At 45.7% G+C, this 18,662-nt stretch overlaps 1 protein-coding gene across 32 annotated transcripts in view; it reads right to left on the bottom strand.

Annotated features, from left to right (window-relative positions):
• CACNA1C (calcium voltage-gated channel subunit alpha1 C) overlaps positions 1–18,662 on the bottom strand; it is a 737,989-nt gene that overhangs the window by 167,594 nt on the left and 551,733 nt on the right. For all 32 annotated transcript variants that reach the window (XM_082741042.1, XM_082741039.1, XM_082741047.1 and 29 more), the window contains exon 9: positions 17,153–17,325. In XM_082741042.1, the coding sequence (XP_082597168.1) occupies positions 17,153–17,325 (173 nt within the window). The remainder of the gene's footprint in view (positions 1–17,152; positions 17,326–18,662) is intronic.

Genomic DNA, 18,662 nt, shown 5'->3' with positions numbered 1-18,662 from the left:
AAGAGCTCTGTGCTTCACTCATTGGTTAGTGGGAGGACCAATGAGAAGAGGTGGGCAAGGATGTCTGAAGCACGCTCCTAAAGGCCAGAGGGAGAGCAGAGAGAGAGAAGCAATTAGTGTGAGGAATTAGCTGAGGGAGGATAATTAACAGTGCCGTTGGGAGGGGTTGTCGCACCCCTGACACCTCAGACCAGTGTGTGGAAAGGAAACAGCCGCAGGTGTCAGCTCAGGAGAAGGAATAATTTTTATAAAACTAGAGGTGCACAAAGAGGGATGGGGTTTTCCTCCCACAGAGTGTTCGAGAAAGTGGGGTGAGGCTCTGTCTTGTATAGATGCTATACATGAGTTTCACTGGGACAGAGACGGGGACACCAGGGGCACGGGAATGAGCTTCTGCGACACTTTCCAGTGCTGAAATTCTACTGTTCGATGCTTTCAAGGCAAGACAGTTATCAGGATATTGGTCCTGGGCACACAGCAGGAGAGTGTGGGCCATGGAGTAGCTGCTGGATGCCGGAGGGAGGCTTCTGTCTTGGAGCCGCTGCTGCCCAACCAAGAGGGAGGGAGCCAGGGTCTGCAATATGAGGACATTCTCTCCCCAGCCCAGCCAGCCATCACTTCTGGAATATAGGACTCAAAGAAAAAGACAGCGCCAGAGGGATCTTTAAGGAATCAGAATGCTCAAGGATTTATAGAAAACTGGAGATGGAGTATTACTTTTGTATCCTAGGAAACTGAGACCCAGAGGAGGAAGAGGTCCCAGAGCTATTCGTATGAGAGCTGAGGCTAAGAACAAGGTCTCCTCACTGCTTCCCATGGTCTTCCTGCCCCTAGATTTCCCCTTCCTATCACTAGGTATTTTAGGGGCTACCTTGTTCTTTGTGCTTGATCTTTCTTGCTGACAAAAGAGAAAGAGGCTTGCCATTAGAGTCAGACAGCCCCGGGCATGACCCCTGGCTAAGCCTCCTGTTGGCTGCCTGGTCTTGGGCAAATTATCTGAACCTCATCTTTTTCATCTGAAAAGAGAGATAATATTACCAATCTCAGAGGCTTAAGTGAGGATTAAAGATACTACGAGCTAAAGGATGTGCTTGAGAAGTGGTAGCTGTTGTTCATAATTTTCAGTAATAATACTCTGTGTGTAGCATGCCTGGATGCCGTATATATTTCTTAGGGAATGGAAAAGCAAAATGCAGGCTAAACAGAAGAATCTCAAGATCACTTGTTTTGCATCTAAAAGGTCACCTGGAGTCTGAACACTTATTAGTGATGACATATGTACTCCCAGGGCCAAACCCTAAGGCCGGCTGCAGTTAATGGCTCTCCCTTTGGGGCCATCAACCCCCATCCCCCAACCCCAGCGTCTTCATCACTGTTATCAGTCCTTTCATGAAATATTCATAAGGTTCCTACTGTGTGCTAACCAGTGACTCCTCCATGCCTTGGGCCCTGCCCTGGAAATGCTTATAGCTCTTGAGAAGAGAAGACAATCTATAAAAATCTTTACCCACAATTCATTGTGAAAAACTAAGCACAACTGGAAAGAAGATAGCTGCATTTACCTCCTTTTTGTGCTCCTTTAATTCTTTTTTTAAACCCTATGTGAAACCCAGAACCTGCCAGAGACTGTGTTCTGGTCTCCTAACTTGCTGTCTGCCATGCCAGGAAAGGTTATTTGCGACCACAGCTTGGGCACCATGGTGGCCCTTTTAGTCTTACTCTGGATGTCTCAGTTGGGTCAAAATGAAGTCACAGTGTCCTGGGCCCTTTTAGAGTGGCCCTGGCTACAGATCTCTGTAGTTTATTTGGAAAGAATTTTTGCTTCTATGAACCAGTGACACTAGTAACAGGCTATGGAGCCCCAGTTCCAGTTTGGTTTTAAGTAGATTTTGGTCTAAACATATTTTTTAATATGCAACAATTGGGTTAGTCTAATGACAAATGTCATCCCCTTCCATTGCCAGAGCAACATGCCATTTCCGTTAGGAGCAATGCTTCCTGGCCAGACAGGCATGGAAAATAATTCTGGGTCATCAACAATTCCCTTCAGTTTCACTGATCTGATTAAACTTAGAAACGGAAAGGGGAATTTACAAATTAGATGCTGTTCTCTATTTATTACCAAAATGGTTGCTTTCCACTACATCCAGGAGATACAGTTGAGATCTCATTAAGTCTCAGCTTGTGATAACATTTACTCCATAAATCTCCATCGCATCCAGTGAATGAAACGAGCATTATGCCAAAGACCACATAATGGATGAAATCAAACCTCTGCCCCCTTGGAAGAGAGTTGACCTTTTCAAGCCTTAAACATATTCAGCTTTCCTATCCTAAAGAAGCAGTTAAGCATTTATTCTTGGTACTCTCTTAACCATTTCTTGACTACCAGCTAGCCGGCCTCGTGGAGAGAGAAATAGAATAAGGATATTTCTGATACTTCTTTGCATGGATTTGAAGAATAAAGGGGAGAAGAAGTGAGAGCCTGAAGAAAAACCCTATGGAATGATCCCATCCTCTCGCAGAAGTTAGAAAGAAATGTTGGCAGACAAGAAATGGAAGACAAAGCAGTAATTTGTATGTCTCATTCATTATATATCCTCTGCTGTATCAGATCTGGCTCTTCCTGGCTTTAGCTCTGACACAGTGACAGGGCAGACCCCAGTCATCTGCTCTTAATGGCAGAGCACCAGACATTCAGGCCAACCCCACTTTTCTCCCCCCATCCCCACCCCCTTTCTAATGGAGATTCATTGACTTTGTGCTAGTAGTGCTGAGAATACAAAATTCTCGCCCTCACAAGGTACGCCACCCAGGAGATGGTAGAAAATGGACAAATAAATAAACGTGCTATATCGTGCAGGCCTGGAGTAGGTGTGCTGGGCATGAGGAGTGGGGAGGGTTACAGGAGGGGAGAAAGGTGGGAATGGGGACAACGCAGTTCCAAAGACAGATGGTGGAGATGGACTTTCCAGGTAGGGAGGGCAGAAAGCATGCAGATACCAGGAGGGTCTTTGGAAGAACAGGCTGGCTTTCAGGGGTTGGGGAGTCCTGCAGGAGACCCAGTGCGAATTCTGGGAGTCTGGGAACTGCAGGTTTCTAGAATTGACTGAGGTATGATGGTCTGGAAAGATCTAGATTTGGTTCAGATTCCTAGGACTAAAGCAAATGTATGTCACCTTAGAACTATAGAAACAAAACAGAGATCTGGAAGGGGTGTCTGGCCCCAGGGCTGTCTGGCCCCAAACCTTGTTTTACCAATGAGGAGACTGAGAACGACTGCCAGTTGGTACTGAGTGGGGCCCAGAAGCTTGGGTGGCCTGTTTTTTTTCCAGGCTCCTCTGGGCCACTGCAACACATGGGACTGTCCCCACCCAAAACTATTATCCTTTTAGGAGAGAAAGGGGAGGGCCATTCATCTCACATTGTGTGTACCCTCAACTCTCCCTTAATTGGGGACCGCATAGATTAATGTGATCATGAGGACCATTCATCTCACATTGTGTGTACCCTCAACTCTCCCTTGATTGGGGACTGCATAGATTAATGCGATCATGGAAGTTATAAGTGATGAAAAATGATCATATACCATCTGAGAGGCTCAAGAAGAAGTTCTATAATTTTTACTAAGGCTTGGGATCTTCCTGGTGAAAACCAAGGCCCTTTGCCTGGTTGTTGGCAAATGACCATTGCAACTTTCATAGTCCCTGCGGAATGGCAGAGCAGGCTGCAGGTCAAGGGGCCTAGGACCCTCTACCATTTGCTTTACTTTTCAGGTGATAGGGGCAATCTTTTTCTCTGCCTCTGCTGGGCACGGCAACATCACACCAACCTTCAAGTCGTATCAGCTTACCAAAGCAAGTAATAATAAATATAACGAGACTTCGATTCTGAGTATTTCTGACAAGAAAGGGGTCCTCAATTTTTTTCTTGCTCATGTGTATGGGGTGTGTGTGTGTGTGTGTGTGTATGTATGTCTGTATCTATATGTCTGTGTTGCTATTTTCAGAGAATTTTGTTAACATAATAACTGGCCTGATATGAGATACCATTATCATATCTCATGAGTCATTGAAATGAGATATAACGGTTGGACAGGCTGATTTGAAGCTTGGAATTGGTAAGGTAAACAAAGGTTTTTCCCCTTAAAGCCAGCCTGTCAAGCATATAATTAAGGCTTTCCACCTCATCAGTAAGTCATTGAGAACAGATCTATTATGTCACACCCAACCAAAGCACAGACAAGTTTCAGGGCCGTTGTAATAATTCTTTAACAGCTTTGAGCCCGTGTTTATATTTTCTCTTGACCTCTAATCTTGGACTGTTTGTGTTCCCGAGTATGAGCTGCTGTGAAGTCCTGTGCATGGGTTAGGTTATGCAAAACCAGCTTTATGTTGGCAAATGATTTTTAGAGCATGATTTAGGGAGCATCAAAGACATTTTTTTTTGTCTAGACATTTAAAAAATATCTTCATACCCATATCTTTTTGTAAAAAATAAAAATAAGGCAAATTAACACCAAAGAAACTTGTCAAAATTCAAATGTGTATTTTTGGAAAGGACAAACTTTAACTTACTTTCATCAAAGTTCTGTCTTAGTGAATCACCCTTGCAGATCTTTGCTGGGGGTAGTTTTGGTCAGTCTGGTGAACTAATATGAATTAAGTCTCTGTTGCCAGGAGTATGTATTTGTATGAATCTAAATAAATGGCTAAATCTTTCTTTCTCTTCCTTTTTTTTTTTTTTTCCTTCCTAAGCCCTCTGGAGATATCACCTGGAATAGGATATTCGACTCTCTCTCTGGTCTTCCTCGGTGACCTTTGCAGAGACCATTCATTCATGAGCTATATTTTGGGAATCAGGTCTTCTGGGCAAACACAGTTTTCTTGCTCAACTTCCCCTTTGAGGAGGGTTGGTGCTGAGTGTCATGGTTCCTGTGGGTCCTGCTGGAGGATTCAAACTGGGGGTAGGAGGAGGAAAGTTTGGACTTTCCAGTGAAGTCCAAGTTTAGGATTGAAATCAGGTGCTTGGAAATGAACAACACTGCTTGTTCTATTCTGGGAGGCCTTTGCCCAGTTCCCACTATGTTACCCTTGAGCACATTCTGTGGTCTGCCCTGGGAGTGTTGAAACCTGCATGCATCTTTGAAAGTAAGTTTGTGAACACCACGAGTGGGGAGGAAATCTGCCCTTTGCTGTCTTCAGAAAACAAGCCAGTCTTAGAGGATATAGGGCCCTATAGAAATAATCTAGATGCTTCTTTTAGCCCCCAGGACACTTAATAGGTATGTAAGGCGTGACAGGACGCTGTGTAGTTCTGCCCAGAGGCTAGGGGAGAGAGACTCCGTGACTGGGGATGCCCCTTTAGGATTCTGTAATTTTCTGATTGTGCTAGAGCCATCCACTTGACTTGAGAAGGAATCCAGGGTCTAGTGTAGGGACACAGAAAGGTCACTGCAATGGACTGAATGTTTGTGTTGCCCCATATCTGTATGTTGAAACTCTAATCCCAGTGTGATGGTATTGGAGGTGGGCCTTTGGGAAGTCATTAGATCATGAGTAGAGAGCCTTTAAGATGGGGATTAGTGGCCTCAAAAGAAGGGGTCAGGGAGATGTCTTGTGCTCTTTTTACCACATGAGGACACAGCAAGAAGATAGCCCTTTATAAACTGGAAGAGGACCCTCCAAGAACTTGACCATGCTGGCACTCTGATCTTGGACTTCTAACCTCCAGAACTATGAGAAATAAATGTCTCTTGTTGAAGCCAGGCAGTCTATAGGAATTTGTTCTAGCAGACCAGATGGAGGCAGGAATAATACTTAACTGGCCCAGTCTTCCTTGTTCCAGCTTTCCCTTTCCCTACTGCCTGCAGCCCAGCCTAGCGCTGACATGTTGCCTTCTGGCTTTAAGAGTTCCATCCATCTTCCCAAGGGACCACCTTTCTACTGAGCAGCTCCCTTAGGGTGATTCTCTGTTGACCAGGCTCCAGTCCCGTCCCACTAACCACAAGGCTTAAATGCAAAGTGATCACAATGATTAATAGTCCGGCACTTACAGCAGGTACTATAGTTATTTAAGAGGACGAAATCTTTCCTATTATATGGGAGCATAAATCTCTTCTGGAAACACTGTAGTTATCACCAGAGGCATGTGCATTTCCATTTGATGAAGTAATCCAGAAGGATGGAGCTATCAAAGTCCTATGTTTGGGGTTGTAACTCAACTTTTTTTTTTTTTCATAAGCCACTTAATCATAAGGGCAGGGATTATATGGGGGTAGAGTCACTTGAATTCTACATATGGCACCTGTCAGGGGAAAGGCACTGTTTGTTGGTGTGTTTAGTCATGGATAGAAACAGGACTGGAAAGCAGGGCCAAGGGCTGACAGAGCTCCCAGACAAGACAAACCAGCTCCCAGGGGGGAGTCCTTCAGGGGACAGGTCACTGCTGTAACCCCTCCACCATCCCTGGGTCTGGAAAAGCACAGGGAATATTTTCCAAAGGCTTCTTGGTCGGCCAGCCCCCAGGACTCGCCTAGTGGATGCAGGTGACTGGTGGAAAGCCATCTTTGAAAACCATTCTCCTTCTTTGATCCTCATTTCAGCCATATTGACCCCTGAAATGACTGATCTCCCTGCTTCCAGCTTCTCCCTAACCTCCAACCATTGGTTCCCATCAAGGTCGGAATGGCCTTTCCACAGTGACCTCTGCTTAAGTCTCTTGGGTGATTCTTCTTTATTCACAAGATAAGGTCTATATCTGAAGCTTTCTGGGACCAGAGCTGTCTACCTTCTTGGCTCAGTCTTTGGTTTCTCCCCATGCACCCTAAAGTAACATTTTTTTCCTTCCTCCTCCTCCTCCTGCCTCCAGTTATTGCCTCTATCCTTGATATATATGGCTCCCTCAGCTTACAATGCCCTTCTTTACCCTTTTGGCCTCCTGAACTGTCCCCAGTCTTTGGGAGGGCACAGCCTCTGCCCTGTGTTCACCCAACCCCAGTTGTTCTTCCCCCTTCCCGCCCCTCTACCCCAGCACTTAGCTAGGCTAGGTTTTCTAGCCCCCAGAAGCTAGTTGGAGCTAAGAACTAGGATGGGAGCCATGCCCACACTCCTATGTCTGGTCATCACACTCCCTCTCCTTTCCCTCTGCTGCTGGCCTGATGTAGAGGACCCATGGAGGCTTCTGAGGCCCAGAGGCTGGTAGAACTGTGAGCAAGAAGACCTGGTTCCCAAAGTCTGTATGGCGACGAACTTCCCCTCCTACCAACACCAAACCCACACTGAACCTTGGAACGAGAAGTAACCCTTCACTGTGTCAGGCGCCAGACTCTATTTGGAGGTTGCTTATAACAATGATTAGCCCACCCTGACTGACACTGCACCTGTTCAGAATCATTCCCTGGGTAGAAAGCCCCATCCATCCCCTTCCAAACACCACTCCTTTGCCTCCATTATTTCTTTATTACCTTGTCCATTCCTTCAACTCATTGCTATGGCCTACTTGTCCATCTGTCTCCTTTACTAGGCTGTAAGTCCCCTTAAGACCCTGCCTATGTTTTTTCGTCTTGATATTCTGAATGGCAGAGGTCATTTTAGAGGTCTCCTCCAAACTCTTCTGCTACTGTAAGGCCAGCAATCTCAGTGTCTGTCCCCCTTGCACTGGCCTCCCATGCCACGTGCCCTGAAGATGGAAATGTAGTCCGTGTCTGATCTCCCTCCATCACCAGATGATAATTTTCTACCACAGCAAGAAATGACAGAGGCAGGAGTTGTCACTCCTTCTCCTTCACTACCAGCCGTCTGACAGGTAATATATCTTGATGTGACATGGGATTTTTAATCTCCCAGTGCTTATGTGGAAGTAAGGGAGGGGTGGGTGTTGGGAGCCAAGGGCAACTGTACTGTGGGTTGCTCTGTTTGGGGGCCGAGCACTGATTTTTGGAGGAAATGGATCAAAGGGAAATTTAGGGTGATTCATCTCCCCTTTGATCCTTTTGCTGAGTTACTTCCAGCTCCCAGGGGCTGTTTGCAAAGCCCCAAATTAAAATAAAATCAGGGCACCTACCCTGGGCGAGCCTGAGTGGGCAGATCCATTGGTCAAAGGATTTTGTGGCTTCAGGTAGGTGAAAAGACTTCTTCGAAAACACCACATATGAACTCCTCACTGTGAGGCTGTCCCTGGCCAGAGATTATTCTTCTGGGCCCCCACCATGCCAAGGTTCCTGGGATTGTTGAAGGCTTGGAAGGGATGGCCCTGCAGCCCTGCACAATCCTGCATCATCATAGGAAAACCATATCACAGCCTTCATGGGGTTTGCCAAGAAAGGAGAGTGGATGGTCAGTGAGTTAGAACACCCTGTTCCTGTACCATTTTGGTGGCATTCTCTTTTAATCAAGTCCAAAATGGTCCCTGAACTGAAAGAAACTCTGATAGGTCATATAATTCATGTTTTCTTTTAAGCAAGACTGTCTTTTAAACCATTCCAAATGGTTTTCTTTCTTTTTTTTTTAAAGATAAAACATATTTTATTTTAAGTAGGTTCAATGCCCAGCATGGGCTTGAACCTCATGACCCTTAGATCAAGAGTTATGTGCTCTACCGACTGAGCCAGATGGGTACGACTCACCCCATGAGATGGATAGTTTTTTATCTCAGTTAACTTATTTGTTTTTGTTTTTGTTATTGATTTTTGCTTGAACAAGATAATGTCACCACTTCATGTTTCAAATGTAGTTCTTATAAAAATAAAGCTAATCTTTTCTCTTTCTTTAAAAATCAAACTCATGCCCCTTTTTGTTAACATTTAAGATCAGTTTTCCCTGCCACTGTTTTCCCTCTACGGCCCTCCCCCTCCTTTTCTCTGCCCATCTTGCTTTGCCCATTAGACCGAAGGTGTTCAGTGCTACTGATTTGCTACAGAGCAAAGCCTACTCTGGCCTCCCAGGAGGGTTAGCTGGCCCTCTTCTAGGTCCTTTCTGGTTGGAGGAAGAGGACAGCCCTCATATCACTGAGGGGAGGGACTATGGTATAAGGAGTATATAGGAGTATAAAGGAGCATAGTGGCATAGATCCAGTCAGCAGAACTGGGATCAAGGCCTACTTAGGTGAGGTTGGGCATTGCACAAACTATGTGACATGAACAAGTGAATTTCTCCAAGCCTCAGTTTTCCCATCGATAAAATGAGGATGGTAGTATCGACATAAGATTATTGTGGGGAGGGTTAAGTGAGATAATCTACGTTTTTCCTATCTTGCATGCAAGGAAAAGACATGTCTCCTATCATGCCCTTTCCCTTGTCTTGCCTCTATCAGGAGAATCCATGAAGGCCTAGTACGTGTCCACTATCCAATCTCAGAACCCAAAAGCACAAGCTGCAGAACAATGATTCCCCCTCAGGAAGTCTCCCCCTTGCTCTATTGACCACCCAGCTTTCTCTTTCAGTGGGTCTAGAATTCTAGCTCCTTCCAGCTGTTCTTCTAGGCCCACTTCCTCAGCCCCTGACTCACTTCTACCTACATTGTCAATGATGGTACAATTTCCAAGGGCCTATTGTGAGTATGGCTGAGACTAGACAAAGGGTATTTGGCCAAGTAAGTAGAGACATAAAACCTTAATATTCTTGATCCACAGAGCTGGGTTTGATTCAATTCAGTTCAGTATTTTTTGGAGGGGGGATGTCTCTTAAATATGAATCACTGTCCTGGATGCTAAGTGGGACAGTGAGTAAGAAGTTGGGAAAGCATAGTGTTTGCCTCCTGAAGGCTTTCTGTACGACGAGAGGGCTGGGCCATCTGTGTTGACACCAGTGAGGCGGGGCAGAGGTCAAGAGTATCTGGCACTGGCTGTCGTGAGACGGAGAGTCTAGGAGGACTGAGGCAGGGTCGGGACAGGTGAGGAGGAGAATGTATGCCAGGCAGAGATGCATGGAAGTCCAGAAGTGAGGAAGTAGCAGGCCTATCTGAAAAACAAGAGTAGTCTGGTTTTGCTGAAGGGGAGTAGGGAGTGATATATTAAAGCTATTGGCTGGGATAGATCTGAGGTGCTGAGAATACAGGGGGAAGAGGCTTGGGCTTTATTCTGAAGCTGTGGAGAGTCATTGAGAGCTTCTGAGCAGGAGTCAGCTCTAGAAATATGAATTCTGCTCTACCAAGCAGGGTGTGTGGTAGTTTCCCAGGTGGTTACTACCTTGGGGAAGAGGGGCGGTAAGAAGGGAAGGGAGAGGGCCAGGGGATTTCGGTGGGGTAGGGGGACCACTAATAAGGTCTGGTGGCTGACTGAATGGAGGAAGGATCACAGAAGAAGAGGAGGGAGGAGAAAGAGGGAGGAAGACGTCCTAGCCCAGTAGCTGGTCGCTGGGAGGGTGGCGAAGCTGCTGATACAGAAGAGGGTTCAGAAGACACTAGTTCGGGCTGAGACCCTGCCTGGAAGGCAGAGGGTGCTGTCCCTCAGGCGCTGGAGAAGAAGGGGGTCTTCCAAGCTCTGGGGCCGCACCGAGGACTCCTGGTCTCGCTCAGTTCTTCAAGAGCTAACAGGCTCTTTGCTCTGCCCCTGTGGGGCACATGGTTGGCCAGTGCTCCCAGGAAAACAGCTCACACTTGTGAGCCATGGCAGGAGCGGTCTGGTGGCTCGGTGGGTGATCCTTTGTCTCTGGGAAACCTCAGCGTTGCCTAGCAAGTGCCTGGCTGTGTGCTTGCTGCCATGGGCGTTTAGGCAGTAAAGTCTAAACCAAAACAAAGGCAGGTGTCTAAAAATGTGTCAGAAGCTGTTTTTTGGCATGTTTCTCAACTGGTATTGACTCTATTCCTTACCATAAATGTAACCATTTGTTTTCTGGAGCTATTTGCCTGTAACTGTGTTGGGGCATGAGCCTGCCTCATTCTCCTTCCTGTGGCATCCCCACAGAGTCCTGGGCTCTGCAATGGTGCAGCCAGCTTCCGTCTGTCTTAAGAAGGTGCTATGAACTGGGAGTCTCCCTGAGTGAGTGGGGGGTGGGGTGTTGGAAAGGCTGCACAGGGGCCTCCTGAGCGGGAACAGGGCCCTTACTAACTTATGACATCACAGACCAGTCAGGCACCCTTACGCTGACCTAAGGCTGTATGGGCAGGCCGTCAAATACTGTTAAAATGCTATGTAGCTTTTTCTTCCCCATTCCTCCAGGAGCCTACAGCCGCCATTCACTGAGAAGGCTTTCATGGTCTCCCAACAGGTCCAGGTCAACAAGCTTTACCCCCAAACTGGTTTTGCTTTAAGAACTCTATGGCTGATCCACGAGATCGGCACACCTGACTTGTCCCTGCATAGTTGGTGCCACCCCTCCAGAAGCTCTCCACAGCTCCCCAGGCTGGGGAGGACACACTTCAGGGCCAGAGTCTGCTCCAAAGGCAGATGTGCTACCTTTGGGAAGGCCCACCTGGGCCTCTGTGATGACATGATCCCCCACGTGAGGTACTGCATACAATCCTGGGTCCAGAAGCCCCACCCAGGGGTACTGATTAATACAAGAGCCAGAAGAATCCTTGAATGAGTCTCACAGTGGAGCCCCAGTGTATAGTGGTTCTTACTAGTGGCCAGTGTCTTTAGGGAACAGCCCTCCATCATTTCTCAAGAGCATTCCACACCTTCCCATGATATGGCAATCTTCCTACTTTGCCACTGTCCTTGCTTATGGGGGTTCTGTGACCTTCTGCCTGGTTTCAAATGGCATTTGGCAAGACTGGAGAGTGATTCGGAGCTAGTAGGGAACACTTGGAGGGGGAGTCATCAGTGATGCCAAAAGACAGTCACTCTGAGGGGACAGAATGGGGAAGCTACTCAAGTCTGGTGATGGTCTGAGCTTCTCTGCTCAGGGCAGGAAAGAGCATGCTTGACCCAAGCCTGCTTATGCAGAGGCACTCACAAATTCTCTTAAGTCCCTTGGCTTCTACGCACACTAATATTTCCGAGGCTTGGGGCTTTGTCAGGAAGGAGGGGCAGAAGGTGAATTAAGGGCGGCTGGCTGAGGACCTCACAGTGTGGCCTAGCAGGCATGCAAAAAGGGGAAGAAACCTCAAGGGCCATGGGAGCCCCTAGGGAGGGTTAGGAAGGATTTTTACCCAGAACTGTCTGACAAGGCTTCTGTGAGAAGCACCACAGTGTGGTAGATTGAATCTCATATGGATAATCAGGGGACCTGGGTCCGAGTCCTGCCCTTGCTAATAATCCACTCAAGTGGATTATTGTTCCTGTGTTGGATTCTGGTTTCCGCACCTTATCTCTAAGGCCACATTCTGACACTTAAGTTTTAGGGTCCCAATTAGGACCAGTGGGAGTTAACACAGGGGGACAAGAGATCTCTGGGGTCTGCATGGAGTTTGCTTTCACTGAGAGGCATGCGGTCAGGTCCTCTAACACATGGTAACTAAAGGGAGCAATCTGAGAAGGGAATCAAGGAAAAGATAGTTGTTAGCGTTTCTTCTCATGAATGTAGAGCCAGATCCTTGGTGGGATTCTGTCACAGAAATCCAGATGCCTGGCAACCCCTGACCACAAGTCAAGTCCAGGGTAAATGCTGATTTCACTGATGAAAATGTAAAACTAAAAGAAAGGATGAAATAATGATACACATGCCCTTGACACATATATAATGTAAATTTATAAACACGTATATAAAGCAGATTACTGCTCTCAAGCCACACGGGTCCCTTTTGTGGGCAACCTGCAGATCTCATAAGCCCTCAAATTTCCGTATTTCAATAATCCACTACCCTAGACTCTGCGGGGCACAGAGCTGTCACGCGGCTTCGTCAGCTAATGATGATTGCCAAAGTGGCTCCCCTGTCACATAACTGAACACCATGGCGTAAATATTTAATCCTGCTTATCTATGTGGAAATTCAATGTTTTGGTCCTACCGTCTGTCTGTCTTTTATAGTCTCATCCACATAAATGTCTGTCTTAGACTGCAAGCATTAGAGGTCTGGGAGTGCATTTAAATTGTCTTAATGGCACGATAGAGACACTCCCATATGGATAGATATTTAATACGTGCAGTTTTTTGATCCTGAGGAGGAAAAAGAGAGAAGAAATTTCTGAATTTCTCTCTTTCTCTATGGCTTCTCTCTCTCTAATGACTGGCCTTCTGTCCTATTTGACATTGAAGCTGCAAAATGGGCCCAGCCCTTGGAGCAACGTGTCTCTCCTGATGACAGCGGGTTCTGTGTCCGTGATAGTTTTGTAAGTGGTGCCTTCACAAGGGAGCCTTGTTGCCACTTGGAGGTGGAGGGGTGAGGGGAAGGGTTCCACATTACCCCAATCTTTACCCAGGAGGAGTGGAGCTTGGAGGCCAAGACCCATGCGTCTGCCTGCTTTGGAGGTATCAAAAATGCAAAGTGCACAAGCATGACTTTTGCTTGCTACTATTCTTTTTGGCACCCAAATAGCTCTTGAGTGTCATTTTCTCCTTTTCCCAAGGCTGTCTGAAGCCAATCGCAGAGGCAATGGCTAGTACTGAAATGACTCAAGATGGAGAGAGAATGCAAGGCTGGCTTGTAGACACAGGCAGGCTGGATTGTGTGAATTTCCTCCTCTCCTCTTTCCTTAGATGGCTCACAGCTAGACCACGCGTGTCACAACAACAGGAGGTCTGCAAACAATGCCTGATACCATCCTGTGAAATATCTAGACCAAAGAAACTCATGAAAGAAGACTCTCATTTGCCCTCCACTTTGAACCTCACCATTTCACCCAGTGGAGTCCTCCACATTGCTAAGCTCAATGACCAGCTTTTAGTACTCACCCAGCTTGGCCTCAGGGTAGCGCAGACCCTCCCCCTCTTTTCCTCCTGTCTGTCTGACCATACCCTTTTAGGTCTCTCTTTTGGTTCTTCTTCACCACTCTTGTCTCCAAACATCACTGGGACTCAGGTTCTTAGGCTGCATCTCACTTCTGTCTACACCATGCCCTACTATCACAGCTGGGTGAATATTGACTCTGCAAGTTATAATTCTGCCTCAGGCTTTTCCCCAGACTCAGATTTATCCCAGTTGCACACTCAACATCTCCACTTGGAAGTCCAATGGACATTTCAAACCTAAAGGTCCAAGACGGTTTTCCGGATACTCCTGCCCTGACATCTTTTCCTGTCATCATCTTCCCTAAATCAATAAATGATGATTCAGCTTTTACTACTGCTGAGGACAATTGCCTTGGGATTTCCTTGAATTCTCTGTCTCTCACATCCCATATCTGATATGCCAGCAAATGAGACCATTCTGGAGCGTGGTCCACCATGTCGTGTTACCAGCATAAGGCAGCACCATCTCCCGGGGCAGTGGCCTATTTGGCTCCCTGCGTCACCCTTGTTCACTTCCATTTCATTCTGCACGTGGCAGCTGGGGGGATCCTGTCAAATGTATATAGGCCGTGTCTCTTCTCAGCTTGAAACCACCAGGAGCTTCTTTGCTCACCTCTAGTAAAAGTCCAAATTCTTACAATGATTTTCATGATCTCCTCTTGGTTAACCTTAAACCTCATCTCCTACCACTGTCCCTGTTATTCACTCCTCCCTGGTCATATTAGCCTCCCTTCTGTTTCTATGTCCACCATCCTCCTGCCTTGATGCCTTTCCATGGGCTAGTCCCTCTGCCCAGAATGCTCTTTTCCCAAATATCTATGTTTCATTTCCTTATTGCCTTCAAGTCTTTATTCAAATGCTACCTCCACAGTGAGGTATTTACTGGCCACACCTCAACACTTCTGTCTTCATAGTACTTGTCATTTTGTCACTCTCTGACATACTATTTAATTTATTGTCCATCTCCCCAGTAGAATATAATTTCCACGAGGGCAAGGAAGTTTGACTATTTTGTTCATTGCTATATCCCCAGTGCCTAAAACAATAACTGGCACAGAGTTGTCCTTAGTTGATTGATGGTTGGAGGGAGGGAAGAAAGAACGAACTAGAATATATTTTTGCGTATAATTTTACAGGCCACATTGTTTGTTCTGATAACTTAGAGAAATGCTTCCCTACTATGCCCTTTTACTCCGTTGTCTTCCCAACCCCTGTTCCTTCAACTTCCTCAGTGATTTTGTAGGTTTGCCTAGAAAAAAATGAGTCTTTGGATCCCCTCTTGATAAGCCCAGATACTACAGAATGTGCCATTGAACTTCCCTTGTGCTGGAGCCAACTCTGGGTCACCGGTGTGTCTAGTAAGGGCTGATGGGGATTCTGCCTGGAAGTTGCCAGAACCATCGATGAAGAGTGATAATACCCTTTTCCCCTTAAAAGACTACTTAATTTTGGAACTGCAAAGAACTGGCAAATATATTAAACTGTAATCTTTTAGCAATTTCAAAGGCCAAGATATTACTTTGAGACACACATGTAATTTGTAGCAGCACTTTTCCTCTTGTATTTGTTTTAAAGGGCAAATTATGAAGTTCTGAAGAAGAGAATATAGTTCTGAAGCCATAGACTTGCCTTTCCTGCAGATCTGTTAGGTTGCCAATTCCTTAATAATTTAATCACATCAACTCTGCTTGTAATTGTAATTCTCCAATAGACAGTCCTTTGGACGTGTTTTCTGGCTCCATTCCCAAGTTTCTCACATTCACTTCACTGCAAGTGTTATTTTTTTTTACTCTTTATATCTTGCTTTTTTGGATACTTATTTCCTTGCCCCATCCCCTAGAACTGTTCTACCATCAACTCCACAACTAAAGGAGCTAGGCTCCCATTCCATCCTTCCAGGACAGACTGATTGAGGATAAGAAGCAAACTCAAAAGTGTCCTCCAGCCATGTGGTGAGAGACAGAAGAGCCATTGGAGCCTGATTTCTTCCGTATTTGGACTTATGAAAATGAGGCAGAGACCCTGTCCATTGGAGTATGCAGTTCAGTATGCTCTTCCCAAAGCTTAGCCAGCAGTGTGGACAAATGGGCCTTGTCAATGTGGTCTGCTCTAGCAGCAGACAATACTCCATGCTGGAAACTCCCTGGAATTTATTCACTTAATGGGCAAGGCAAGGAAGCAACATACTTCTCCTTGGAAGCTCTGGCTTTAACCAGAGAACAGAATAACTATACGTCTCTGTGGATGGCAATTAATTGGTAGGGCATACTGCACATTTTAATAACACAGTAAGAAGCATGCTCATCACCATTAATCATGAGTTAGGGTCTTTACGCTGACTTAAGGTGAAGAGAGGAGCCAAGATGTCAATTCCTGTGCCTTAGAGGTAAGCTTCTGTTACTCACAGGCCAATTTATTTATTCACCATACCATTCAGTCCACAAACGAATCAACTACTCCACAGTACCATCAACAGTATAATACAAGCTGCCAGGCATTTTTCCAGAAAGACCCTCAATGGCATCATTGTTCACTGTTACAATCCATCAAAGGTGTTGTCTTCCAACTTGCAAAACTACTTAGTAGAACGTAAAGGTCTCCTTAGGTTATTAAATTATGTTGTTATGAGTCCCTTGTTGTTTGTGTGTTTTAATTGTGTATTTGTACCTTGAGCAGAATTATCAGAAAGGGAACAGTTGATAGATGTATTAAATCAGTCTTTGAAATGAGGGAGCAGAGATTTTGTTCTCTATTCACATCTTTGACTGTCTTCTTCCATCTTCCCTCCACATGCTCCTTCTCCCAGATTCCCAATTAGAACTCAGTTACTAATGAGCAGAAACACACAGAACCCAACTGGGGAGTTTGAACACAATGGACATAATGCCTGCCAATAAGGACAAGAAACTAAACTTATGAGTTTATATATGTGTGTTAGAATATATGTCTATACACATTCCTACACAACAGGACATTAATACTCTAATGGGAAGACCATAATCTGCCTCCTGCCCAAAAAGATGAGCCTGGAGGAGGATGTCTGATTAAAAAAAAAAAAAAAGAATCCAAGAATCCACCTTAGCAAAACCTCAACCGTCTTTTAGAATCTTTCTAAAAGGAATATGAAGCTTTATAGATCAACAGCAATTATGTCACATCTGCGACGAATTTCTTTGAGTAGAGATGATTGTCATCAATGCATCCAATATTGCTCCAGCAAGACAAACTGTAAGGACAAGTTGGTCGTAGATAGTCTTGCTGTTCTGGCCCCTGTCTCCTCCCTCTCCCGGAACCTAACCCAAGACAGAAAGACTGCTCACTGTTTCGGGGCTTTTCTTCATCCATGCCTTCATCCTCATTCTCGGGGTCAATATCCTCTGCCTGGGTGATCCAGTCCAGGTAGCCCTTCAGGTCCTCTTCTAGCTGCTGCTTCTCTCGAAGCTTCTGGAAATCTCCTCGAGCTTTGGCCTTCTCTCTCTCTTTGGAAAACTCTCTGGGGAGTGAGAGCAGAGGGGCAGGGCAGCATACAAGAAGGAGCAAGGCCAGGTGGGCGGGATGGAGAGATGGAGATAAGAGAAAACAAAGGGATTAATTTCTTCACACCAAGAGACCCGCCCACCTGCCCCAGCTCTCCACAGACAGCCTTCTCTCCTCATCCCAGGCTTTGTCTCTATTCTCACATAAACAGAAAGTCACCAAAGCAGACATTCCTGATGCAGGCCAACAGAGTACAAAGGGATGGATGAAGTCCATTTCCCTCATTCTTGGATCACAGTCATGGCTTTTGCCTTTTAATAACAACTATTCTCCCGTGACCCGGAAACCCCTTTCAAACGGTCACTAAAAACCTTCCATGACAGTTAGGGACTGTGCCCTTTTATTCCTGCTGGAACTGGGTGGCCACTGGAAAACCTCAAAGTATGTCTGGGTGACAAAGGCGTTAAGGGCTGGTGGCATGCTGAAGCCCACTCACCCGCACTGGCTCCCAGGAGCCTAACACACATGGCTCTTTGCTGTTCTAGCTTCACTGATGTCTCCTTGTGGCTCGAAATTGGCCATGGTGGGAATAGTTACACCCTGAAAATTGGCAAATGCTATAAACGAGGGCTCCCCCCACCCCAAAAGCCAATTGGTAGATATTTACCACTGATTTAAGGCCCAGGAGGTTTCGCCACCTCAACCTCTCTTCTCATTTCTAGAGTTTGTTTTGCCACTTTTAACATGCCTGGAAGGATTTCTAATCTAGAGAAAGTTCTTCCCCACAAGGAGACAAATGAGGACTCTAAACACAAGAAAATGTCCTGGGGGCTGCCCTTTTATTTAAAAAAGAAATCTAATCAGGCTGGTAAAATACATAAAAGCAAGATGATATAAAAGTTAAATGATGCATTCAGTTTAAAACAATAATGGGTAGAAATTGCAATTGGATTGGGATTTGCTGGGAGAAGGGCCTATTGAAAAATTTCTGACAGAATGGTATTTCTTTCCTATTTTCTGATTCTGTCATGATTTTCTTTCTGACTTCAAATTCACTTTCTGAGCAAGGAAGGGGCTGGCAGCAGAATGTATTGATCAAGAAGGCTAGTTCTCAACTCTCAAAGCAAGTCTGTGTCTTTTCTTCCAAAATAGGTATATTAGGAACATTTTGGTTTTTGATATTCACTCTATGGGAAATGGGCCCTCAGTGGTGTATTCACACATGTGTGTGAATATATGTGTGTATGTGAGAATGTAACATGCACTGGGCATCTTGGTTAATTCACAGAGACAGAATTCCTCCTTCTTTCACCAGTACAGGCCTAGTTCAGGGCAGGAGGCTGTAGAAAACCA

Source organism: Mustela nivalis (genome assembly GCF_964662115.1).
Source record: "Mustela nivalis genome assembly, chromosome: 7".
In the NCBI taxonomy this organism is placed as follows: Eukaryota; Metazoa; Chordata; class Mammalia; order Carnivora; family Mustelidae; genus Mustela; species Mustela nivalis.
This window is presented reverse-complemented; position numbering and strand designations above follow the sequence as displayed.